The following is a 26682-nucleotide window of genomic DNA, read 5'->3' on the forward strand; positions in this document are numbered from 1 at the left end:
TTTTTTTTTTTTTTTTTTTTAGCACTGAGGACGACTTGACGGAGGTCCTTGTCGAAATATTTGCTGGTTTTTCGTCTTCATATTTTACCACTGACTGACAAAATCCTCGTTTTCTCACCCTTTTTTTTGTTTTAATTATCATTAATTATTTCCTTTCCTCTCTTAGCTTCATACGTCATGAATAGCCAGTGTGGTCTTAGAAAATATTTATTTTTTTATTTTTTATTTGGTTATTTTGAAATTATTGGGAGTTTTGTTTTTTGTTACCATACTGAGAGCTGAGGAGCATTCTTTCTATTCCAGTATTTACAGACAGCATTATTTATTTATTGTTGAGTGTTTAAACCCACACACGAGTTATTCTCACCGTGGATCATTAATTTGATAGTTTTGTGAAATTTAATTTTTATTGATTAATAAAGAACTTGAACTTGCAGCTACCACTGCAACCACGATGTGAACGCCAGTCTTAAGAACAGATGATAAATATAGTGCAGAAGAGGCTTCTAGATCCAAGAATTTATAATCACAGATGCAGAATTCTAGACTCTAAAACCGGATTCTTAGTTGCAGCTTGTTGCAGCCAAGCATTAAACTCTACATGTGAACGGGAACATATATTTGGATAGACACATGTATAGATGTACAAGTCTAATTAGACGCGCATCTGACCACCGCTTAAAAGATTCATGTCATAGCATCGTCTAGATTCCAAAAGTTTAGTTTCTAAAAAAATTTAATCCAAGAGACACAAAAGAACAAAACTAAGCAATTCCCCCGTGTTTTAAATAAATATTCAACTAATCCTAAACTTTTATTCAACAAATCCGAATAAACTTCCTCTTCTCTTCTTGTGTCTCTTCTAATAACTTTGTTTTTTCCCTCCTGTAACCATACTTGCTGGTAAAATTACTCTAGTCTTGCTGTAAACTATCGGGCAGTGCTGAAGAGTCTCTTTTCAGCAAAAAAGATATAAACCTAAAAAAAATGTGGTAAAGAAAAATGGCACAAAAACTTTCTTTCTGAGAACGAAGTCATTTTTCTTCTTCTTTCTTTCTATGGAGGAGTTGCAGCAGAGATTGAAGAATCCGGTTTTAATTCGAAGAAACCAAGCCCTTTGGTAAATGTAATATACCAAATGAATGACAACTAAAATGTTAAGTATATATTGGATTTTTCCCAGGTGTTTTCTCTAAAGATAATTCTAATTACTCATTTGACTGATCGTATATCAAACAATGAGGTACACGAAAAAATATGGTCTGATCCCAATTTCTAGGACTAAAATAAAAGCAAAGCCAGGATAGCCTGGATAGGTTACCGTTTTTCGGTTGGAGCGTAATAGGTTGCCAAGAATTGTGATTTTTGGCGACTTCTTTTCGTTTTCCCTATCCATTTGAAAACAAAAAGTAATAAATACTTCCTCGAATGGGCTAAGAGAGCTCATTGTGCAGAAAGTTCATCAAAAGAATTTCACGGAATTTGGAACTTCATAGGAGGAACACTAAAGAAGGTTTTAACCGATCTAAGTAGAGCAAGAACATATGCAACTATTTTGTAAATACCTCGGTCTCATTATGGTAATTTTTAAAAGTTCAGATGCATTTAGAGCTAAAAAAAAATAGTGAAAATGAGCTGGCCCAATTGATTTATGCCTGGGTTACATTATAGCCACATATGTTGATAAAATAAAAATTGTGCATGACTACACTGCCGATTTAATATTCACAAAAATTACACACCGCACATCGGCAAGATTTACACACTTTTTGGATAATGGATTCTATCGAAACAACCCATGCTCCAATTACTAAATTATTTACAATACTTTTCAGCAATCCGACTGGGCCCATAGGAAAAACGGAATGTCTTCAAATGGCACGAGCTCTAAATAGAGCTCACCTTTGACCGACGACTTTAACAGACGGGTATGGACTTAGTTTCCAATTTGTTTTAGCCACACTGAACTAATCGGGAGCTTTGAAATTAATGAGCGGCTGGGAATACTTAAGATTACAATTGGCAAGTTTTTAATACAGAACAGAAAGCACGGCGTGACTTTAAATGTCACTTGCGTGCTGTTTGGTCTTTTTCCCAAGAACTAAAAACAGGGGAGTAGCCTTTTGAATGTTTCTAAACTTAACACATCTTCCAACTGCTCAAGTAATTCCCAAGGGTGTCTTAGATAAAATGTTATTCACTGAATTTTCCTATTTTAATTATTTAGTTCATAGACGTTTCCTATTTTAGCTGCATATATTTTTCCATCAAAAATATGTCAAAAACATATTATACCAGTTGATAGGCATAGCATTGTAAAGTATATTCGTTGTCTTATTCGAAATCGGCTGACCTTGATGCTGTTAGTGCAGAACAGCTTAATATAAATTCTCCTGAACTTATTTCTCCCCTGCATATGCATTGCCAAGTCCCTTGTCCCCGAGTTTTTTTTATGTGGTAGTGTTACATCTATTTTGTAGAAAGGCGAAGATCCAAATTCTTGTACTTAAGCGTGCAGCAGAGCCAGGCGTTTCCGTAAAAACCGGCATCTAAACAAAGCTTCTAAATGATGGCCTTCTATGATCACCTATCTTGTGCCAACCTTCGGCAAACCTCTGCCAGTTTTTGTCCTATCTGTGGCCAAATTTTCGAAAACCTCTAGCTGGCTCCAGATGTTGTTTAACTAGCGTCCATCAGTTTTTTAATAGTCCTCCTTATCTTTTACGCAATGTTGGCAGAGGTTCAGCGAGCAGTATTTGTTTAATGAGGCGATTGTCAGGGTGACGTAAAGCGTGTCCAAGCCAGCAGAGCTTGATGATGCCTGAGATGTAACAACGCCGGCGGATTTTCTCGTTCAAAATCTAATTTCGGAACTGGATGCACAAGACTGAACGCCAACAAAAGGGGTCAAAGACTTCCAGAGCACGTCCCTGAGCTGCTTTGATGGGCCAGGATTCGACACCATAGAGAAGAACTGCCCTCACTGTCGACTTGTAAATGCTCCGTTCTTAAGTTAATCTCTCGACGAGTCAAAAGATGCTTGCGGAGTTGAGCACTAGATATTCTGTTCACATTTTAATCGCATCCTACTTTCGAATCCATTTCAAATACCAGATAAACGAAGCTATGAATCTTTTCAAGTGGGAGATCATAAAGGGTGAATTAATAGTCTCTTGTGACGTTCAGGTCAAGAACTTCCGTTTTCCATGAGTTTATACGAAGGCCAAGGTAGAATGAGAATTTGTGACTTTGTCAAGCATTTGCTGGGCTGAGTCTGGGTTCGGGGCGAGAAGATTCACATCGTCTGCATAGTCAAGGTCCGTCAACCTGACGTTTTTACCAACTAGTCCTCCTCCAAAATCTCTACAGAGCGTGGTCCAAAATCCAATCGGTACACTAATTGAAAAGGACCGGAGAAAGTATACAGCCATGTTTGACACCCCATTCCACATCGAACAGTGAAGATTCTTTGCCATAGACTCTGATTCTTCGTCGTATCCTTGGTAATAAGCTTTCGGGATGTCAAAGAATTCCTATGGCAAGCCATCTTCAAGGAGAATCTTCCACAGAGTTTGCCGTTCAACGGAGCCGAAGGCAGCAACGTAATCTATGAATATGTTGATGAGTGGAAGGTTGTACCTTTCGCATTATTACATAATAAACGGAGGCCGATCAGCCTCTGCCAGAACCCGGACTCGTTTTCCCGTGTTCACTCATCTCTCGCTTTTTGGAATCTTCTTAATACAATGATGACGAATAAATTGGCCGCAATGTTGATAGAGATATGCCTCTATAATTAGCACACTCTGCCTTTTCGCCGTTTTTGTAAATTGGAAGTATGACTGAGATTTTCCAATCTTTAGGGAACTTCTTGGTTTTCCATATTTCAATATCCATATTTCCATATTTCAATAAACAGTGGCAGCAGCTGGTTTGCAATCAAGTGGGGAAAGTTTTGTAAATCTCAGGTGAAATATTGTCCTCACCAAGAGACTTGTGTCTTTTATGATTCCGGATGGCTTCGATGATTTCTCCAAGCTCTGTCGGAGACAAGTTTATGTTGTACGGCTGTTTCGCGACCGAGGGTGGTGTGTTTTCGAAATCTAGGGGTCCAATCACATTGTGGTTTAGAAGCTCACTAAAATGCATTTTCCGTCGCTCCACTTTTCGGGCACAGTCAGCTATGGCATTCCCTTGTGAGTCTTTGATAGTGTCGGAGATGCTCGACTTCTCTAAGAATTTGACATGTGCGTCGTGAGTCATGGTCTCGCGCTGCATTTTCTAGTTCGCAAGCAAATTCCTCCCAGTGACAAATGCGGTCTTTCTTGCGTTTTTCGTAATGCGGTTCCTCGGTAGAGCTTTAGACTGTTTGCGTAGATGACTTAAGGTACATCTCTCTTCGATCATTTCCAGGGTCTCTTTCAAAATCTAACTCTATCTGGAGGGGCGGAAACAGTCAAGTATATTAGATGCAACTTCAGTGGTGGTGGTCTTAAGCTAGAGCCAAATTTCTTCGGGGTCTTCAGTATCGAAGCTGTTTTGGAGCTGAAGGCAAAACTAATGTTTAGTTTGATCGGAATCCGGTTTCGCGATGTTCAATCTTCTCTTTGGAGCCACTTTCCTTTTCGTACAAAGGCGGAGAGGGATCTTCGTTCCGACGAGGGTGACACCGCTCGTCGTGACACCCTCGCTCCCTGATTGGGATCCAGTATAGGCTCCCCTGCAGGCACAGTCATCTTGGACGGAGCTTCGCCATCTTTTCCTGATTAGGATATAGTCTATATGGTCTAAGGTGACATTATCATTAGAGTGTCACGTGATGCATTTTCAAATTTTGTGCTGAAACAGAGCGTTTACAACCACAAGTTTGTGGACACAAGCAAACTGGATGATGCACTCACAAATTTCCAACCGCTGTCCATATGTGTAGTGTCCGATGACGTCATGTACTGATTGGTGGGAAGGTCCAACTCGGCCATTCCAATCTCCTGCAACTATGAGGTAGTCTCGCTTTTTGGGTATCTCTTTACTGTTTGCTCTAGCTCCATGTAGAATGAGTCTTTCTGGGTTCGGCAGCTTCACGGGTGGGAGCATATACGGCTATGATGCTTATATTGAACAGAGTACCCTATAAGCGGATGAGGGCAATTCTTAGGCTAATAGGGTCCCACGCAAGAAGCGCACATTGAGCTGAAGTACTCAGCTTGAACCCCAATCCGTGAAGTCAGGAACCATCCTTTAGTCCAGAGTTAAAAAATCAATACTTCTCATCTGAAAATACTACGAGTATCTCTTTGGATACCCATATAAATTCGTTTTGAGCTTAACTCGGTTATCTATGGTAAATTCTGTAGGCTTTGGTCTTTATTTATTTGTTGTTTGTTGATGGTGATTTGTGGTAGTTTTACGCTTGAAAGATTTTTTTACTTTATTTCTGCTCATTTTTGCTTTAAGGGAGCTCTTTACTTTTCCTTGAAAAGATTGTTCTGTGGAAAATGTTTTTAAAATTGATTTTTATTCGTTTCTATTGACATAGTCTTTTCATGGAAAAACATAATAATATTTTGCATCTTTTCGTTTTTTCTATAAGAATCCGTAGTTTGGCTTGCTTTTTGTATGTTGGAGAAACTTTTTCAACAATTTTTAATCCTAACACAAATAGTATTGATTAATTTAGTTTTTATACCTCCTCAAATTGACCTGAAAAAATAAAACTTAATACCATTACCGAAAAATTCTACCTATGCTCTTTGAAAACCTGGATACATTCATACTCTTTTGATTTATTTAAACTGCAAGAGCAGAAGCAGTAATAGTAGCAGCCCTGAACATTTCATCTTAATAACCCCAGTCGTTGTAAAGATATTAATGAAGTGTTTTATTACAAATTATGCACACAGTACCATTTGCTTTAGTTTTAAAGCAAAATATAGTTTCAGAGGTGTCTTATTATCAATCATAGACAAGGTACCTTTTGATTGAGTTTTAAAGCATAATGGACAAATTAAATAACTGTGAGGGTTGATAAACCCAATACCTCTAGATACATAGTAACTAGACCGTTCTACTATGCTGACCAAAATAGATGTTCCCAAATGTTGATTGGATGTGTTTGGAAATTGAATGGGCTTCGGAGAAGGGCTGCTTGCCATCCAATCGCTTTTGAATCTTAAAAAAGGGCACTAGATCATCTAGTTTTCGAATTGAATAAGCTCCTTTAAAAGTTTTAATGATATTGCTAGCTATTATATAGGAGCACTGTCTTTGTATTGCTTATATGCCCTTTTGAAAACCTGCATACATATAGTTTTTTGTTAAATTGTAACTTCCCCTTAACATTCCCTTAAAAGTTCCACCTTAATACCCTTAGCGTCATTAGTTACAGTAACTGTAGTGGTATTATTAATAGTATATATATAGTGCCTTCTGGCTAGTTCAAAATCCGTCACAACTTACCCTTAAAGGTCTAACATAATAATATTGCCGTTCTTGAGATATTGCTTTATCACTTTTTTGAATATGTACATACTCATAATTTGTTTCGGTTTAGTTCAACATATTCCTTGAAAGCTTCATCTTAATACCCTTAGCTTGCGTAGTAAAGACCATTGTAATAGCAGTAGTAGCATTTGTAGCAGTATGCGCATAGCACCTTCAGTTTCTTCAACATCCCCTTCAACAGGCGCTGGAAGTTTCAACTTAATACCATCAAACGTTCCTGAAACATTGCTGATACGTCCTCTTGCCAACCTCTGTGGGCATAGCGTGTTCTGATCTAGTTCAATACAGTTTTAATATACCTGAAATATTTTGCCTTAATGCCCTTAGCTTTAGTAGCAGTAGTACCGCAGAAACAATAGTAGCAGTAGCAGTAGAATTAATTGCCTTTTGGTCAGTTGAACATCCCTTTCATTAAGTCATGGAAGTTTAACTTAATACAATTAGCCGTTGGTATGACATTGCTGATATATAATTTTGATAGCCTGTACATTCATATACTTCTTAAAATTTTCTTCTCAATGCTCTTAGCCTTATAAGAAGTTATTATTAAAATAGTTGGTGGAGTGGTAGTAGTAGTAGTAATAAATGTAGCAGTGGTAGTGGTGGTAGTAATATTAGTAATAACATGCACGTACTGCCTTTTGATGCATTGAATTTCCCCTTGAAGCAGTTTTTGAGAGTTCCAACGTAATACCCAAATCCATGAGATTGACAGTGTGAGATTGACACTCTTTTGACAGTGTGCATACATATCGCCTTTTGATTGGACGGAGTGCCTTTTGACGGATGAAGGATCACAGATTGTCCTCGACGGCCATCCGTCTAGGGCCATACAAAAAGCGGGCCGTTTCCGAATAGGGTGTGAGGATGTCGTAAGAAATATATAATAAAAATGAACTCGAGCCCATTGTAACTGAAATATTCGAATAAAATGCAATTTTCAAAAATAACTAATATGCGAATTAATCATAGAAGATTTGAATTGTGCTATTTGTGGAATAAGAAACTGAGACAAGAAAAAGTAACACACTGTGTCAATTGCGGAATTTGTCTATGCAGTATTCATAGCATATTATACTGCGTGATGGGCAGTACCAAAGCCAGCGCATCCATAGAATGCCTGAGAAAAGGCTGAGTCGGAATTTGGCAAAAATCACTAGATGTAGTCCTATTTAGTCCAATAAAAACGGCTTCAAGACGGGATATATACTATCACATAATGAACTAAAAATTGTTTTTATGAGAAAAATTGTCATAAAAACCGCATGTCTTTTTTAGAGTACACTTATGGGAAGCTCTGGTAATCTTGACCTAGCAAACGATCCACGAGGGTTCAATTAAAGTACAATTAACTAGGAACAAAGAATTTTTTGGCCAGTTTTCAACATTCCCCTCAATATGCCCTAAAATTTTCACCTTAATACCCTCAACCTTTTCGGATGCTCAGGATCAAATATGATAAACAATGGGCAACTAGTATAATTTTCTGCTCTCCCCTTGGGGCGGGGTTTATTTTATTCCTGGAGGCATATTTATCTATTAACTATTTTGAACAAAATGACTACCTATAAATTTTAACTGGATAATTTTCAAATAATCAACCCCATACAAGCTTGAACTTAATTATAAAAGTAAAAATGAAATAAACAGTCGTAAAAGGCAATGAGCTTGTGCCAGATTAAAGATGCAAAAGGTGCAACCGTTTCTCTAAACACAGTAGTTTCTTAACCTATATTTAATATTAATTCAAGAGGGTTCGATACCTAAAACATCATTTTACGAGCCTCTACGTCGGCTGACAGTCTCAAAGGCAAAGGGTCCGTTAGCGAATTCTTCCAAGGGACTACTTATCATTGGAACCGATTGAAAATTTGTGATTTGATTATGAAATTTAACTGAAAAGACTACGGAGCTGTGTCGGCGAAGTTCTCAATCAAAATTGCAAATATTCCTTTTACTAACAAATTAATTAAAAAAACTTTTTCCACAAAATAAGTTTTTCAAAGAAAAGTAAAGAACCCCATTAAACCAAAAATGAGCAAAAATAAAATAAAATAATCTACCAAGTGTAAAACTACAACAAATCAGCATCGATAAATAAATGAAACCCAAAACCAACAGAAATTACAATAAATAACCGAGTCAAACTCAAAACGAGCAGAAATTAACATGAGTAGGGCTCAAAACCCCTATGCCATCCCAAGGCCAGAACATAATTGGCACTTTACTGAAAAAATATAAATATTTTTACTTTTAGAATTCTAATAGATCAAATAATAATAACATTTTGATTACTAAATATCAGTATATGTATATTAAACTGACAATGCAAGTTCATTTGTATTTTTTTTTCAGTAAAGTACAAATTATGTTCTCGCTTTGGGATGGCATAGAGGTTTTGAGTAAGGATTGTAAGTTATGCCCCCAGGGCATAACTTAAAACCCTTGCCCAGGGGGCTGGGGGGGGGGGTGTTGTCATCCTCACATATCCAATTTGTAAAGCTTTTAATTATGGTTAACAAAATGGCTATCGAAAAATTTCGAGTAGATGTGTTTGGGGAAATGGTGGGCATGAGAGCGGGGTTAGTTGCCCTTAAATTACTTTCGACTATTTAAAAGGGCACTAGCCATTTGAATTTCCAATCAAATTAGCCCTTTTTCAAGTTTCTACGACAAAGTTTTCAATAAAAATCTCAAATAAAAACAAGAAGTACATAGAGTTGTTCAATGGTTCATTTTGAAAGAAATTGCAAAATCTAGAGCCATTTGTGATTAAAATTTTTTTTTAAATAGAATCAATTTTTCTACTTAAAACTGCATTCTGTGTTTTTTCTACTCAGATAGCTGGGCACTGGAAAATACATGCTTTTATGATTAAAAAATACATTCAAAACAAAATCAATGTTTTTACAGATAACTTCATTTCCATATACTAGATAATGAATGTCGTCATATTTTTATTAGAACAATGACGTGAATAGAAAAACACTACATTATGATGTTATTATATGAGTTAAGTTATGCCCCCAGGGCATAACCTAAAACCCTTGCCCAGGGGGCTGGGGGGGGGTGTTTTCATCCTTAAAGACCTAATTTCTAAAACTTTTAAATACGTTGAACAAAATGCCTATCTAAAAATTTTGATTGGATGTGCTTAGGGAAAAGGTGGGCGTGAGAGGGGTGTTAGTTGCCCTTTAATCACATTCGGCTATTAAATAGGGCACTAGCCCTTTGAATTTCCAATCGAATTAACCCTTTTTCAAGTTTCTACGACAAAGTTTTCAATAAAAATCTCAAATAAAAACAAGAAGTACATAGAGTTGTTCAATGGTTCATTTTGAAAGAAATTGCAAAATCTAGAGCCATTTGTGATTAAATTTTTTTTTAAATAGAATCAATTTTTCTACTTAAAACTGCATTCTGTGTTTTTTCTACTCAGATAGATGGGCACTGGAAAATACATGCTTTTATGATTAAAAAATACATTCAAAACAAAATCAATGTTTTTACAGATAACTTCATTTCCATATACTAGATAATGAATGTCGTCATATTTTTATTAGAACAATGACGTGAATAGAAAAACACTACATTATGATGTTATTATACGTAGATGACGTCATGAAATAATATCATTACGTCATGATGTCATGATTCTTATATAAGTAACCATGTTTATTAAGATCCATAATAGTTATAGAAACATGCACTCAAGTTATTTAAATCGAAGACAAGCAGGTGGCACGAAAGAATGGTTACCTCGCCATCATATTACTCACAACGACAGGTTTGAAGGATCTCGAAAGTCCAATGGAACTTTTTACAAGCCTACACGAGAACAGGATACTGGTCGCTCAGAAGCACACGAAAAAAGATTAAACAATCTTAGCATCAAGTTTGCCAGAGATTCCAACCAATACAGTATAAGACGAGATGGTAATCCCAACCAATACTTTCGCCGTAATGCTGAACACAAAAGCAAGTTCGAAGGGTCTAAAAATTCAGGTGGCAATTTTTCAAACCAAGGACGTGATGGCACTTACCAACGACAGCCATTACAAAAGAATTTCTATAGTCCCCATCCTACTGTCGTAAAAAGATCCAAAAAAGAAGTAGACAGCTATCGTGATTCTAAAGAAATTCTAGTTGAAGGAGTAGACGTCCCTCATCCAATCATGTCATTCGAAGAATCTGGTTTTTCTGAAAATTTAAAATCTCAGCTGACATCACAAGAATTACATAGTCCCACTCCAATCCAAGCACAAGGTTGGCCAATTGCCTTATCTGGTAGAAATATGGTAGGCGTTGCATCAACTGGACCAGGTAAAACGCTGGCCTATATACTGCCATCGATCGTCCACATTAAAAACCAGGCAAAGCTTAAAAAAGGAGATGGACCCATAGCTTTAATTTTGGCTCCAACTAGAGAATTAGCACAACAGATCAAAGCTGTGGCAGACATATATGGAGCGTCGTCTCGCATAAGAAGCATATGTGTCTTCGGTGGGTCTCCAAAGTTGCAGCAAATAAGAAATTTGGAACAAGGATCTGAGCTTTGCATTGCTACTCCTGGGAGAATGATTGAATTTTTAGAAACACGAAAAATAAACCTTAGACGATGTACTTACATCGTCCGTACATCGTCCTGGACGAAGCAGATAGGATGCTTGATATGGGCTTTGAACCACAAATCAAGAAAATTTTTCGACAAAAAGGCGGTGAAAGTCAAATTCTGATGTGGTCAGCTACTTGGCCGAGGGAAGTTGAACGCCTAGCAAAAGACTTTTTAGGCTCACACATCAAATTGAACGTCGGCCCAAAGGTTTTATCGGCCAATCACAATATTCAACAAATTGTCGAAGTGTGCAAGGAGCAAGAAAAAAACCTTAAGTTAATTGTACTTTTGAATGAAATGTCCAAAGAGCAGGAAAACAAGACAGTTATTTTCGTAGAGACAAAACAAATGGCTGACAACATAGCAGACAGTATTCGCGGAGATGGGTATTCAGCAAAGGCCATTCATGGTGACAAAGATCAAAGAGAACGAGATTGGACTCTGAAAGACTTCAGAAATAGCAAGATAAATATATTAGTGGCAACAGATGTTGCAGCCCGCGCTCTAGACATTGACGACATAAAATATGTAATTAACTATGATTACCCTCATAACAGTGAGGATTACATTCACAGAATAGGAAGAACTGGGAGGTCCAACCGGACTGGGATTGCATACACCTTCTTCACCCCACAGAATGGAAGCAAGGCTAAAGATTTAATAGGTGTTCTCAATGAAGCAAATCAAAAAGTCGACCCAAAATTGTATGAAGTTGCAAAGAACTCAGAAGCCTGGATCAAATGCCAGAATAGTAGAGGTTATGGAGGAGGAACTGGATTTAGGGGGCGTGGGCAGCTATGGAAGGCGGAATGTCAGAGAGCGATGGTAAACGGCTACGACTTCTCGAAAGCCCAATTAAGAAAAAAATTACCAGAAACAACAGACACAGTTAAGCGACATATTTTGTGCTATTTTAATTTTTGTTTTAACAATTTTGAAAAAATGTGGAAAGTTTCACAACAGAAATTTATATTGCTCTGTTTTCCTTAATATTTAGTTTACAACTTTTTCAATAAAAATAGAAATTGCCGTATTTCTTTGTTTTCGTTAATTCTGCAGCAAGATTTAGCAGATGATTCAACTCAAACTGCTGAAAAAGCACGGCATCATAATACACATGTATGATGACATTAAAAAAATACAATTTATTTATATATTCGAGAACCTATCTTCAATAACGTAAAATGGACGAAATACCTTCCCTATATTTCTCCAGGCACCCATTTAGAGCTAGTTCAACTTTGGGTAAATTTACAGTCACGCCACTGGCCCCCATTAAAAACTAAATAATCGGTGACACCAGGACTCGAACCCCTGTCCTCACGGACAAAGGATTTCAAATCTAAGGACGGCTAAGAGAATGGCCAAAATTATTTTCTGTTTCTTATAACATCAAAAGTCCAATTGATTTTCAGTGCCATTTACAATGTATTTGACCAAATTGGTTTCTAAAAGAATACTAATTCTAAGATCACTTTGTAGACAAAATTGGCCTGCCATAACAAAGAATAAAAAACAAAGGAAAGAAAATCGAAAATGCGGTTTTGCAAGACCAGCGGAAGTATTGGACAAAACAAGACGAATATTTCGGGAGGACAACTTCTTCCCTTCTTTGGGAAAATTGGACAAATTATATAGGACAAAGTTTCAAGGACACATTTTCCCATTTTTGAATATAAATGTGAACGAAACAAACCGGATAAAAATAAAATGATAAAAACAGACAAAGCGGAAAAAAAAACAAATAAAAACCCAAATTGGAAGAATTAAAAAATCTAACAAAACGGACAATAACAACAACAGATACAATCAGAATTAACAGAATTAAAACCTTTAATAGCCGTAAGCCTATCTCCAAGAACGAGTCACTCATCGATATTCATGACTATCAAAAAGATTTTCTAGTTCTTCCAATTTGGGCTTTTATTTCTTATTCTTTTTGTTTTCTGCGTTGTTTGTTTTCTCATTTAATTTTTATCAGGTTTGTTTCTTTTGCATTTACGTTCCAAAAGTTTAAACATGTTTCATCTAAACTTTTTCTTGCAGCACTGAAGAAGGGGAGCGATTGTACTCCCAAAATATTCGTCTTGTTTCCTCCAGTATTTTAATTGGCCTTAAAAAACTAGATTCTCTATTTTTTTTTTTTTTTTTTTTGGTAATTCTAAGAATATATAAAACACAAAGTATAGGGTATACCACAACCATGAGGATTTCAACTTCTTGTTATTATCCTAAAGATTAACGGCTTCAAAAAAATGGTTCGCTGTTTACTAGGTTCTAGTTAAGAAAAAGTCGACGGCTATATAAAATAAGATATTACTTCCTTATTTAGGCTGGAGACCACCTCCGAAAATTTTATTGACGTACGAAAACCATTTTTAATTTACGGGAAGTCACTGCTCCGAAGTGGGGAAAAGAGTGGAGATATAACCCGGTTCAATACAGCTTATTGCAATCGATTGCAATTGATTTCTGCCACTGACAGCCATACTGTTAGCAAAGAGTTGGTTTTCACTGGCTGTCAATGACCATAATCAATTGCAAAAGGGCTATGCTAAAGGCTGGAGAAAGCTTTTTACACCGCCTAATTTGACCCTGGAATCTCCCCCTATTTTTTAATATTCCACGTTAGAAGCACAAAAAGTATTTTCCCAGATTTTCTCAACAAATTTAACATGAACCCTATACTATAAGTAGCTTCTACAATACAGCATGAGGTAAACCCAACATAATAGAAGAAAAAAAGACAACACAATCCTGGAAAGAATAATATTAGCAGGGCATAACATTAACAGGGCGTTAGTAGGGTCTAATATTTTCCTAATGTCTGAATGTTTTCGCCAAACTTTTTATATATTCATTCACAAAAGCTTAATATTTCAACTCAACTACTTTTTAATAGAGTGAAACGTCTCTGATCTGCATCCTAAATGGATGGAGCGTATTGGAGCATATCTAAAATTAAAGATTCTGGACAATCCATTTTTTTAATTATTTAATTACCCATAACTGCTGGAGACTTGTCTTTTAGATGCTTTAAAATATTAGGGAGGGTAAAGATCCCTAGATTCTTTCGCCGGTACCTGCTTAAAGTCAGTTACTTAACCTGCCAAGATTTTTCCAGTGTAACCCAGATTACAACGTACAGAGTAGATTTCGACTCAAAAAACTTATCTAAAGAAATGTAAGCAACATCATACTATTACAAGTACGTATCCAAATAATAAATGCAAGTAATAAAAATTAGAATGTAAAAAAAAAGTAAAAACTAAAATAATTAGAATGCAAGAATTAAATGATTTTTTAAATAATATAGAAGGCAATTTATATTTATTCCAATATATATAGGCAATACTTCAATATAAATTTCTTACTTGCAGAGAAATTTGAGCTTCAGTCTTACAAATATACAGAATAATTATCACTATAATCAAGCCCCCTTTGACATTTCGTTCCTTTTTAATGAGGTGACCAGACGCTGAAAAAAGGGGTTTTGCTTTGTTTTTACCCATTTCCCCTTCTTAAATCACCAGACATCCATCTCTTGGCCAGTACCAGTTTTCCATGCTGTTGGATTGAAAATTTCAAAAAAAACAATATGCAAACACTTTCTGACAGCAAAGTGAATCTTAACATCTTACTGGTGTTTATCGTACTTTCTCTTGTACTTGGTATTAATTTTTTTCATGGCCTTTCTTATGGCATTTTAATGATTATACATCAGTCAGAAATTTGGTAATAGTCGTTTTTCCAGTCAAGACATTTATCATTTTTATTCAGACAGTTGATTAGATACTTTTCCAAAATCTCTTTCTTTATTTAAATCATCCAAAATGATTGTGTTTCATCGATAAATAAAAATATTCTTCGTAAAAACAGAAACGCTTACTTAGTGAAAAAATGGAATATTAGTTAACAAAGTATATTGAGAAGTTTTGTTGTTTAAAGAATAATTTAGTATTTTAATTTAATCGAGCTTCCAGACCATTTTACTTTGATTGTCCGATTAAATACATTCAATAGTTGCCATTTAATAGTCAAAATACTTCATCACTCGAACTGACACTAAACTGGAACTCCCTCAAGAGGAATGGTGGAGGTGGTGGATGAACTTCAGACAGCTTGAATCATCTCTCCCCCTGAGATCTTGAAGTTTTACAGCTTTTTACATAATTTTTATTTTTGTTATACAAAGTGTTTATTTTTATATCCGGAAAAGGAGGACCAAAAGGTCCGCTTCGCAGACCTTTGGCTTAAAAAGGATCGCTTCGTCGGTTTATTATAGCCTTTATTCGGTCGCTCAGGGACTAGTCCTTTGCAAATTCAACCTCGCAGACTTGTCATCATTACGTCACATCCATCGCTATGGCGACAATCGGGCCTTCAGGTTTCGCACGATTGTCATTTTCTTTGTGTTTCATCTCTAACATGAGTCTTGCATGAGCTTATAGTGCAAAAAGTTATTCATACGTGTATTAAGAACAAATATTGGTTGCCCCTTTCCCCCTCCCAATATACAAAATTTGAATGTCCTTTACCCAAACCTCTGCCCAACCTCTTTCAAGGGCAATGTATTGATCTACGAAGGGGAACTCAATTTCTGGGAAATTGATTTACATAATCGGCGAGGAATTCTATCATGAGGGGATTTCATTTTTAAATATGGCTTCTCAGGTCTTTAGGTCTGAGAGATAAATTAATATTCTATTTTTAAATATGGCTTCTCAGGTCTTTAGGTCTGAGATATAAAATTAATATTCTATCGAAGCCATAATAGTGTAAGCAGGAACAACTTAGATATATTTTTAGGAATTCAAGACAGATTAAATGGTTTCCTTGGAATTACAAATGTGACAGCGCAAGGATGCCGAAACAAAGGAACACGAAGAAATTACTTTTAGGGGATTATTTGGGCGAAACAGTTTGAGACATTTTTGGGATTTTTTGGGCGAAACACTTTGAAACATTTTAGAAGATAATTTGGGGTGAAACTCTGTGGACGTTATAATACACAAGTTCCATTTGAACAGTGTTATAAGGTCCTCTACCCCAAACCCAAAGGGCCCCCTACCCCCGGGCCCCCCAAAGGCCCCCGGGCCTCATCCCTCGGGGCCCCCAAAGGACCCCCTCCCCCTGGGCCCCCTCCTCCCGAGCCCCCCAAAGGGTCCCCCTCCCCCGGGCCCCCAAAGAACCCCCTCCCTAGTTTAGAGTTTTAGTTTGATATTAGCTTAGAGTTTTAGTTTAGTTTAATTGTAGTTCAGAGTCTAGAGTTTCAAGTTAGACTCTCAGCACTTAGAGTTTTAGTTAGAGTTATAACTTAGTTTAGTTGTGTTTTTGGACTTGTGGTTTAGTTTTAGCTAAACGTTTTAGTTTCGAATTTTAGCCTAGTCTTAACTTAGAGCTGTAGTTTAGTTTTAGTAAAGATTTTTAGTTTAGAGTTGTAGTTTAGTTTTAGTTATAGTTAAGTTTAATTTTAGTTAAGAGTTTTATTTTAGACTTTAGAGTTTTAGATTAGAGTTTTAGTTAGAGTTATAGTTTAGTTTAATTTTTGTTAAGAGTTTTAGTTTAGAGTTATAGTTTACTTTTAGTTCAGAGTTTTAGTTTGATATTAGTTTACAGTTTTAGTTAGAGTTATAGTTTAGTTGTAGTTCAGAGTTTAGAGTTTCAAATTAGAGTTATAATTTATTTTAGTTTTAGTTAAATGTTTTTGGACTTGTAGTTTAATTTTAGCTAAACGTTTTAGCTTAGAGTTTTAGCATAGATTCTTAGCCTAGAGTTTTTCCTTCCACTTTTAGTTTAGTTTTAGAAAAGAGTATTAGTTAAGAGTTTCAGTTTGGTATTAGCTTATAGTTTTAGTTAGAGTTATAGTAGTTAAGAGTTTTAGTTTAGAGTTTAGAGTTTTAGTTTAGAGTCTTAGCTTAGAGTTTTAGTTAGAGTTATAGTTTAGTTTAGTTTTAGTTAAGAGATTTTGTTTAGAGTTTAGAGTCTTAACATAGAGTTTTAGTTACAGTTTAGAGTTTTAGTTTAGAGGCTTAGCTTAGAGTTTTAGTTCTATTTATAGTTTAGTTTAGTTTTAGTTGAGAATTTAGAGTTTTAGTTTAGAGTCTTAGCTTAGAGTTTCTGTTAGAGTTATAGTTTAGTTTAGTTTTAGTTAGGAGCTTTAGTTTAGATTTCTAATTTAGTTTTACTTAAGAGTTTTAGTTTAGAGTTTATAGTTTTAGTTTATATTTTTACTTTATAGTTATAGTTAGAGTTATAGTCTTAGTTTAGTTTTAGTTAAAGTTATAGTTTAGTTTAGTTTTAATTTAGAGTTTTAGTTTAGAGTCTTAGCTTAGAGTTTTAGTTAGAGTTATAGTCGATTTTAGTTTTAGTACAGAATTTTGGTTTAGAGTCTTAGCTTAGATTTTTATTCAGAGTTATAGTTTGGTATAGTTTTATTTAATAGTTTTAGTTTAGAGGTGTTGTTTAGTTTTAGATAAGAGTTTTAATTTAGAGTTGTAGTTTAGTTTTAGTTAAGAGTTTTAGTTTAGAGTTGTAGTTTATTTTTAGTAAATATTTTTAGTTTAGATTTTTAGTTTAGTTTTAGTTATGAGTTTTAGTTTAGAGTTTATAGTTTTAGCTTAGAGTCTTGGCTTAGAGTTTTAGTTAGAGTTATAATTTAGTTTAATTTTAGTTAAGAGTATTAGTTTAGACTTTAGAGTTTTAGTTTAGAGTTTAGAGTTTTAGTCAGAGTTATAGTTTAGTTAATTTTTGTTAAGACTTTTAGTTTAGAGTTGTAGTTTAGTTTTAGCTAAGAGTTTTAGTTTAGAGTTGTTTTTTAGTTTTAGATATGAGTTTTAGTTTAGTTTTAGTTTGATATTATCTTACAGTTTTAGTTAGAGTTATAGTTTAGTTGTAGTTCAGAGTCTGGAGTTTCAAGTTAAACTCTCAGCACTTAGAGTTTTAGTTAAAGTTATATTTTATTTTAGTTTTATTTAAGTGTTTTTGGACTTGTAGTTTAGTTTTAGCTAAACGTTTTAGTTTTAGAGTTTTAGCCTTGAGTCATAGCTTAGTTTTTCCTTGCACTTTTAGTTTAGTTTAATTTAAGTTATGAGTTTTAGTTTAGAATTTCAGTTTGTTATTACAGTTTTGGCTCACAGTTTTAGTTAGAGTTAAAGTAGTTAAGAGTTTTAGTTTAGAGTTTAGAATCTTAATTTAGAGACTTAGCTTAGAGTTTTAGTTAGAGTTATAGTTTAGTTTTATTTAAGTGTTTTTGTTTAGAATTTAGAGTGTCAGCTTAGAGTTTTAGTTAGAATTTAGAGTTTTAGTTTAGAGTTTTAGTTAGAGTTTTAGTTTAGATTAGTTGTAGTTCAGAGTCTAGAGTTTCAAGTTAGACTCTCAGCACTTAGAGTTTTAGTTAGAGTTATAGTTTAGTTTAGTTGTGTTTTTGGACTTGTGGTTTAGTTTTAGCTAAACGTTTTAGTTTAGAATTTTAGCCTAGTCTTAACTTAGAGCTGTAGTTTAGTTTTAGTAAAGATTTTTAGTTTAGAGTTGTAGTTTAGTTTTAGTTATAGTTATAGTTAAGTTTAATTTTAGTTAAGAGTTTTAGTTTAGAATTTAGAGTTTTAGATTAGAGTTTTAGTTAGAGTTATGGTTTAGTTTAATTTTTGTTAAGAGTTTTAGTTTGGAGTTATAGTTTACTTTTATTTCAGAGTTTTGGTTTGATATTGGCTTACAGTTTTAGTTAGAGTTATAGTTTAGTTTAGTAGTAGTTCAGAGTCTAGAGTTTCAAGTTAGAGTTATAATTTATTTTAGTTTTAGTTAAGTGTTTTTGGACTTGTAGTTTAGTTTTAGCTAAACCTTTTAGTTTAGAGTTTTAGCCTAGAGTCATAGCTTAGAATTTTTCCTTGTATTTTTAGTTAAGTTTTAGATAAGAGTTGTAGTTTAGAGTTTCAGTTTGGTATTAGCTTACAGTTTTAGTCAGAGTTATAGTAGTTAGGAGTTTTAGCTTAGAATTTAGAGTTTTAGTTTAGAGCCTTAGCTTATAGTTTTAGTTAGAGTTATAGTTTAGTTTAGTTTTAGTTAAGAGATTCTGTTTAGAGTTTAAAGTCTTAGCTTAGAGTTTTAGTTAGAGTTTAGATTTTTAGATTAGAGTCTTAGCTTAAAGTTTTAGTTCTATTTATAGTTCAGTTTAGTTTTAGTTGAGAATTATAAATTGAGTTTTAGTTTATCTTAGCTTAGAGTTTTTGTTAGAGTTATAGTTTAGTTTTAGTTAGGTGCTTTAGTTTATATCTCTAGTTTAGTTTTAATTAAGAGTTTTAGTTTACAGTTTATAGTTTTAGTTTACAGTTTTACTTTAGATTTTTAGTTAGAGTTATAGTCTTAGTTTAGTTTTAGTTAAAGTTATAGTTTAATTTAGTTTTAGTTCAGAGTTTTAGTTTAGAGTCTTAGCTTAGAGTTTTAGTTAGAGTTATAGTTTAGTTTAGTTTTAATTCAGAGTTTTAATTTAGAGTCGTAGCTTAGATTTTTAGTTAGAGTTATAGTTTTGTTTAGTTTTAGTTAAGAATTTTAGTTTAGAGGTGTTGTTTAGTTTTAGATAAGAGCTTTAGTTTAGAGTTGTAGTTTAGTTTTAGTTAAGAGTTTTAGTTTAGAGTTGTAGTTTATTTTTAGTAAAGAGTTTTAGTTTAGAGTTGTAGTTTAGTTTTAGTTAGGAGTTTTAGTTTAGAGTTTAGAGTTTTAGCTTAGAGTCTTAGCTTAGAGTTTTAGTTAGAGTTATAGTTTAGTTTAATGTTAGTTAAGAGTTTTAATTTAGACTTTAGAGTTTTAGTTTAGAGTTTAGAGTTTTAGTTAGAGTTATAGTTTAGTTTAGTTTTGTTAGAGCATAGAGTTTTAGTTTAGAGTTATAGTATAGTTTTAGTTAAGACTTTTAGTTTACAGTTGTAGTTTAGTTTAAGTTACGAGTTTTAGTTAGTTATAGTTTAGTTTTAGTTAAGAGTTTTAGTTTAGTTTTAGTTTGATATTATCTTACAGTTTTAGTTAGAGTTATAGTTTAGTTGTAGTTTAGAGTCTAGAGTTTCAAGTTAAACTCTCAGCACTTAGAGTTTTAGTTAAAGTTATATTTTATTTTAGTTTTATTTAAGTGTTTTTGGACTTGTAGTTTAGTTTTAGCTAAACGTTTTAGTTTTAGAGTTTTAGCCTTGAGTAATAGCTTAGTTTTTCCTTGCAATTTTATTTTAGTTTACTTTTAGATATGAGTTTTAGTTTAGTTTCAGTTTGGTATTAGCTTACAGTTCTAGTTAGAGTTATAGTAGTTAAGAGTTTTAGTTTAGAGTTTTAGTTTAGAGTCTTAGCTTAGAGTTTTAGTTAGAGTTATAGTTTAGTTTAGTTTTAGTTAAGACTTTTTGTTTAGAGTTTAGAGTCTTAGCATAGAGTTTTAGTTAGAGTTTAGAGTTTTAGTTTAGAGTCTTAGCTTAGAGTTTTAGTCCTATTTATAGTTTAGTTTAGTTTTAGTTGAGAATTTAGAGTTTTAGTATAGTCTTAGCTTAGAACTTTTGCTAGAGTTATAGTTTAGTTTTAGTTAGGAGCTTTAGTTTAGATCTCTAGTTTATTTTTAATTAAGAGTTTTAGTTTAGAGTTTATAGTTTTAGTTTACAGATTTACTTTAGAGTTTTAGTTAGGTTTATAGTTTTAGTTAAGAGTTTTAGTTTAGATATTGGAGTTTTATTTTTGAGTCTTAGCTCAGAGTTTTAGTTAGAGTTATAGTTTAGTTTAGTTTTAATTTAGAGTTTTAGCTTAGAGTTATATTTTAGTTTAGTTTTAATTTAGAGTTTTAGTTTAGAGTTTTAGTTAGAGTTATAGTTTAGTTTAGTTTTAATTCAGAGTTTTAGTTTAGAGTCTTAGCTTAGAGTTATAGTTTACTTTAGTTTTAGTTTAGAGTTATAGTTTAGTTTAGTTTTAGTTAAGAATTTTAGTTTAGAGGTGTTGGTTAGTTTTAGATAAGAGTTTTAGTTTAGAGTTTAGAGTTTTAGTTTAGAGTTGTAGTTTAGTTTTAGCTAAGATTTTAAGTTAGAGTTATTTTTAAGATTAGTGTAATTTAAGAATTTTAAGTTAGACTTTAGTGTTCTTGTTGATATTTTAGAGTTCTAGGTAGAGACACAGATTAGTTAATTTTAGTTCAGATTCGTATTTTAGAGTTATAGTTTGGTTTTAGTTAACACTTTTAGTTTTGTTTAGTTTAGTTAAGAGTTTTAGTTTAGAGTTATAGTTGTTTAGTTTTAGATATGAGTTTCAGTTTAGAGTTTTAGTTTGATATCATCTTACAGCTTTAGTTAGAGTTATAGTTTAGTTGTAGTTCAGAGTCTAGAGTTTCAAGTTAAAATCTCAGCACTTAGAGTTTTAGTTAAAGTTATATTTTATTTTAGTTTTATTTAAGTGTTTTTGGACTTGTAGTTTAGTTTTAGCTAAACGTTTTAGTTTTAGAGTTTTAGCCTTGAGTAATAGCTTAGTTTTTCCTTGCAATTTTATTTTAGTTTACTTTTAGATATGAGTTTTAGTTTAGAGTTTCATTTTTGTATTAGCTTTCAGTTTTATTTAAAGTTATAGTAGTTAATAGTTTTAGTTTAGAGTTTAGAGATTCAGTTTAGATTCTTATCTTATACTTTTAGTTATAGTTATAGTTTAGTTTAGTTTTGTTTAAAACTTTCTGTTTAGAGTTTAGAGTCTTAGCATAGAGTTTTAGTTAGAGTTTAGAGTTTTAGTTTAGAGTCTTAGCTTAGAGTTTTAGTTCTATTTATAGTTTAGTTTAGTTTTAGTTGAGAATTTAGAGTTTTAGTATAGTCTTAGCTTAGAACTTTTGCTAGAGTTATAGTTTAGTTTTAGTTAGGAGCTTTAGTTTAGATCTCTAGTTTATTTTTAATTAAGAGTTTTAGTATAGAGTTTATAGTTTTAGTTTATAGTTTTACTTTAGAGTTTTAGTTAGAGTTATAGTTTTAGTTAAGAGTTTTAGTTTAGATATTGGAGTTTTATTTTTGAGTCTTAGCTTAGAGTTTTAGTTAGAGTTATAGTTTAGTTTAGTTTTAATTTAGAGTTTTAGCTTAGAGTTATATTTTAGTTTAGGTTTAGTTAAGATTTCTATTTTAGAATCTTAGTTGGAGGTATAGTTTATTTTAGTCTTAATAAATAATTTTAGTTTAGAGTCTTATCTCAGAGTGTTCGTTTTGGTTAAAGTTTAATATAGGATTAGTTTTTTGTTTTAGTATATAGGTGTTGTTGATTTTTATATAAGAGTTTTAGTTTAGAGTTTAGAGTTTTAGTTTAGAGTTGTAGTTTATTTTTAGTTAAGAGTTTTAGTTTAGAGTTATAGTTTAGTTTAGTTTATGTTAAGAGTTTTAATTTAGACTTTAGAGTTTTAGTTTAGAGTTTAGAGTTTTAGTTAGAGTTATAATTTAGTTTAATTTTTGTTAAGAGTTTTAGTTTAGAGTTGTAGTTTAGTTTTAGTTAAGAGTTTTAGTTTAGAGTTGTAGTTTAGTTTTAGTTAAGAGTTTAGTTTAGAGTTATAGTTTAGTTTAGTTTTAGATATGAGTTTTAGTTTAGTTTTAGTTTGATATCAGCTTACAGCTTTAGTTAGAGTTATAGTTTAGCTGTAGTTCAGAGTCTAGAGCTTCAGGTTAGACTCTCAGCACTTAGAGTTTTAGTTAGAGTGATATTTTATTTTAGTTTTAGTTAAGTGTTTTTGGACTTGTGGTTTAGTTTTAGCTAAACGTTTTAGTTTTAGAGTTTTAGCCTTGAGTAATAGCTTAGTTTTTCCTTGCAATTTTATTTTAGTTTACTTTTAGATATGAGTTTTAGTTTAGAGTTTCAGTTTGGTATTAGCTTACAGTTTTAGTTAGAGTTATAGTAGTTAAGAGTTTTAGTTTAGAGTTTAGAGTTTTAGTTTAGAGTCTTAGCTTAGAGTTTTATTTAGAGTTATAGTTTTAGTTTGGTTTTAGTTAAGAGTTTTTGTTTAGAGTTTAGAGTCTTAGCATAGAGTTTTAGTTAGAGTTTAGAGTTTTAGTTTAGAGTCTTAGCTTAGAGTTTTAGTTCTTTTTATAGTTTAGTTTTAGTTGAGAATTTAGAGTTTTAGTATAGTCTTAGCTTAGAACTTTTGCTAGAGTTATAGTTTAGTTTTAGTTAGGAGCTTTAGTTTAGATCTCTAGTTTATTTTTAATTAAGAGTTTTAGTTTAGAGTTTATAGTTTTAGTTTACAGATTTACTTTAGAGTTTTAGTTAGAGTTATAGTTTTAGTTAAGAGTTTTAGTTTAGATATTGGAGTTTTATTTTTGAGTCTTAGCTCAGAGTTTTAGTTAGAGTTATAGTTTAGTTTAGTTTTAATTTAGAGTTTTAGTTTAGAGTTATATTTTAGTTTAGGTTTAATTTAGAGTTTTAGTTTCGAGTCTTAGCTTAGAGTTTTAGTTAGAGTTATAGTTTAGTTTAGTCTTAATTAAGAGTTTTGGTTTAAAGCCTTACCTTAGAGTTTTAGTCAGAGTTATAGATTGGTTTAGATTTAGTTTAGAGCTTTTGTTTAGATGTTTTGTTTAGTTTTAGATAAGAGTTTTAGTTTAGAGTTTAAAGTTTTAGTTAGAGTTATAGTTTAGTTTTAGTTTAGAGTTTTAGTTAGAGTTATAGTTTAGTTTAATTTTTGTTAAGAGTTTTAGTTTAGAGTTATAGTTTAGTTTTAGTTAAGAATTTTAGTTTAGAGTTGTAGTTTAGCTAGACTCTCAGCACTTAGAGTTTTAGTTAGAGTTTATTTTAGTTATATTTTATTTTAGTTTTAGTTAAGTGTTTTTGTACTTCTAGTTTAGTTTTAGCTAAAGGTTTTAGTTTAGAGTTTTAGCATAGAGTCATAGCTTAGAGTATTTCCTTTCAATTTTAGTTTAGTTGTAGATAAGAGTTTTTGTTTAGAGTTTCAGTTTGTTATTAGCTTACAGTTTTAGTTAGAGTTATATTAGTTAAGAGTTTTAGTTTAGAGTCTTAGCTTAGAGTTTTAGTTAGAGTTATAGTTTAGTTTTAATTCAGAGTTTTAGTTTAGAGTCTTAGCTTAGAGTTTTAGTTAGAGTTATAGTTTAGTTTAGAGGTGTTGTTTAGTTTTAGATAATAGTTTTAAATTAGAGTTTAGAGTTTTAGTTAGAGTTATACTTTAGTTTAGTTGTAGTTTAGAGTCTAGAGTTTTAATTTAGAGTGTTAGCTTAGATTTTTAGTCAGAGTTATAGTTTACTTTGGTTTTAGTTTAGAGTTATAATTAAGTTTAGTTATATTTTTGAGTTATATTTTAGAACTATAGTTTAGTTTTATCTAAAAGTTTTAGCTTAGAGTTTATAGTTTTAGTCGGCATTTTCGATTTAATGTTTTTATTATAGTTATAGTTTTAGTTTAGTTTTAGTTAAGAGTTTTTGCCAAGAAATCGGAGATGTAGTTTTGACACGTTTCATATAGTTTTAGTTAGAGTTATAGTTTAGTTTAGTTTTAATTCAGACTTTTTGTTTAGAGTCTTAGCTTAGAGCTTTAGATAGAATTATAGTTTAGTTTAGTTGTAGTTAAGAATTTTCGTTTAGAGGTGTTGTTTAGTTTTAGATAAGAGTTTTAGTTTAGAGTTTTAGCTAGAGTTATAGTTTAGTTTATTTTTATTTTAGAGTCTAGAGTTTTAATTTAGAGTGTTACCTTAGAGTTTTAGTTAGAGTTATAGTTTACTTTAGTTTTAGTAAAGAGTTTCAGTTTAGACTTATAGTTTAGTTTTAGTTAAGAGTTTAGTTTAGAGTTGTAGTTTAGTTTAAGTAAAGAGTTTTAGTTTAGAGTTGTACTTTAGTTTTAGTTAAGAGTTTATTTTAGAGTTTATAGTTTTACCTTAGAGTCTTAGTTTAGAGTTTTAGTTAGAGTAATAGTTTAGTTTAATTTCAGTTAAGAGTTTTAGTTTAGACTTTGGAGTTTTAGTTTACAGTTGAGAGTTTTAGTTAGAGTTATAGTTTAGTATAATTTTTGTTAAGAGTTTTAGTTTAGAGTTATAGTTTAGTTTAGTTGTAGTTCAGAGTCTAGAGTTTCAAGTTACACTCTCAGCACTTAGAGTTTTAGTTAGAGTTATATTTATTTTAAGTTTTAGTTAAGTATTTTTGGACTTGTAGTTTAGAGCTAAACGTTTTGATTAAGAGTTTTAGCCTAGAGTCATAGCTTAGAGTTTTTCCTTGCACTTTTAGTTCAGCTTAGTTTTTGATAAGAGTTTTAGTTTAGAGTTTCAGTTTGGTATTAGATTACAGTTTTAGCTAGAGTTATATTAGTTAAGAGTTTTAGTTTAGAGTTTTAGTTTAGAGTCTTAGAGTTTTTGTTAGATGTATAGTTTAGTATAGTTCTAGTTGAGAGTTCTAGTTTTGAGTCTTAGCTTAGAGTTTAGAGTTTTATTTTAGAGTCTTGGCTTACAGTTTTAGTTATAGTTACAGTTTTAGTTTAGTTTTAGTTAAGAGTTATAGTTTAGTAAATAGTTTTAGTTTAGAGTTTTAATTTAGCGACTTAACTTAGAGTTTTAGTTAGAAATATAGTTTAGTTTAATTTTAGTTAAGAGTTTTAGTTTAGAGTCTTAGCTTAAAGTTTTAGTATGAGTTGTAGTTTTAGCTTAGTTTTAGTTAAGAATTTTAGTTTTTAGATTGGAGTTTTAGTTTCGAGTCCTAACTTAGAGTTTTAGTTAGAGTTGCAGTTTAGTTTAGTTTTAATTCAGAGTTATAGTTTAGTTTAGTTTTCGTTCAGAGTTTTAATTTAGACTTGTAGTTTAGTTTTAGTTAAGAATTTTAGTTTAGAGTTGTAGCTTAGTTTTATTTAAGATTTTTAGTTTAGAGTTTTAGCTTAGAGTTTTAGTTTAGTTTTAGTTAGGAGTTTTAGTTTAGAGTTATAGTTTAGTTAAGAGTTTTAGTTTAGCATAAAGAGCTAGATGTTGAATACATTTTTTCTTTGAAATGCTAGACTTGGAATATTTTTATTACGGTATACATACAAAAAAGTTAGGTTTCTCCAAGTTTAAGTTAGGTTAGGTTATCATGAACGCTCATGATAACCTAACCTAACTTAAACGTGGAGAAACTAAAACTCTTAACTAGAACTATACTAAACTATACCTCTAACTAAAACTCTAAACTAAAACCCTAAACTAAAACTCTTAACTACAACTGTACTAAACTATACCTCTAACTAAAACTCTAAGTTAAGACTCTAAACTAAAACTCTAAACTAAAACTCTTAACTACTATAACTCTAACTAAAACTGTAAGCTAATACCAAACTGAAACTCTAAACTAAAACTCTTATCTAAAACTAAACTGAACTAAAAGTGAAAGGAAAAACTCTAAGCTATGACTCTAGGCTAACACTCTAAACCAAAACGTTTAGTTAAAACTAAACTACAAGTCCAAAAACACTTAACTAAAACTAAAATAAATATAACTCAAACTAAAACTCTAAGTGCTGAGAGTCTAACTTGAAACTCTAGACTCTGAACTACGACTAAACTAAACTATAACTCTAAACTAAAACTCCTAACAAAAATTAAACTAAACTATAACTCTAACTAA

The 26682-nt window shown here is 32.1% G+C and overlaps 1 protein-coding gene and 1 pseudogene across 2 annotated transcripts in view; one reads left to right on the forward strand and one right to left on the reverse strand.

Moving 5' to 3' along the window:
- Positions 1-725: 725 nt before the first annotated feature.
- LOC148942878 (proton-coupled folate transporter-like) overlaps positions 726-26682 on the reverse strand; it is a 94405-nt gene continuing 68448 nt past the window's right edge. For both annotated transcript variants that reach the window (XM_089102177.1, XM_089102176.1), the window contains exon 6: positions 726-978. In XM_089102177.1, the coding sequence (XP_088958303.1) occupies positions 915-978 (64 nt within the window). In that variant the 3' untranslated portion in view covers positions 726-914. The remainder of the gene's footprint in view (positions 979-26682) is intronic.
- Positions 10206-11945, forward strand: LOC148942879 (putative ATP-dependent RNA helicase DDX5 pseudogene; annotated as a pseudogene).

This window comes from Artemia sp. Qi Xiang Cuo, chromosome 16 (genome assembly GCF_049724085.1).
Source record: "Artemia sp. Qi Xiang Cuo chromosome 16, ASM4972408v1, whole genome shotgun sequence".
NCBI classification, from domain to species: domain Eukaryota; kingdom Metazoa; phylum Arthropoda; class Branchiopoda; order Anostraca; family Artemiidae; genus Artemia; species Artemia sp. Qi Xiang Cuo.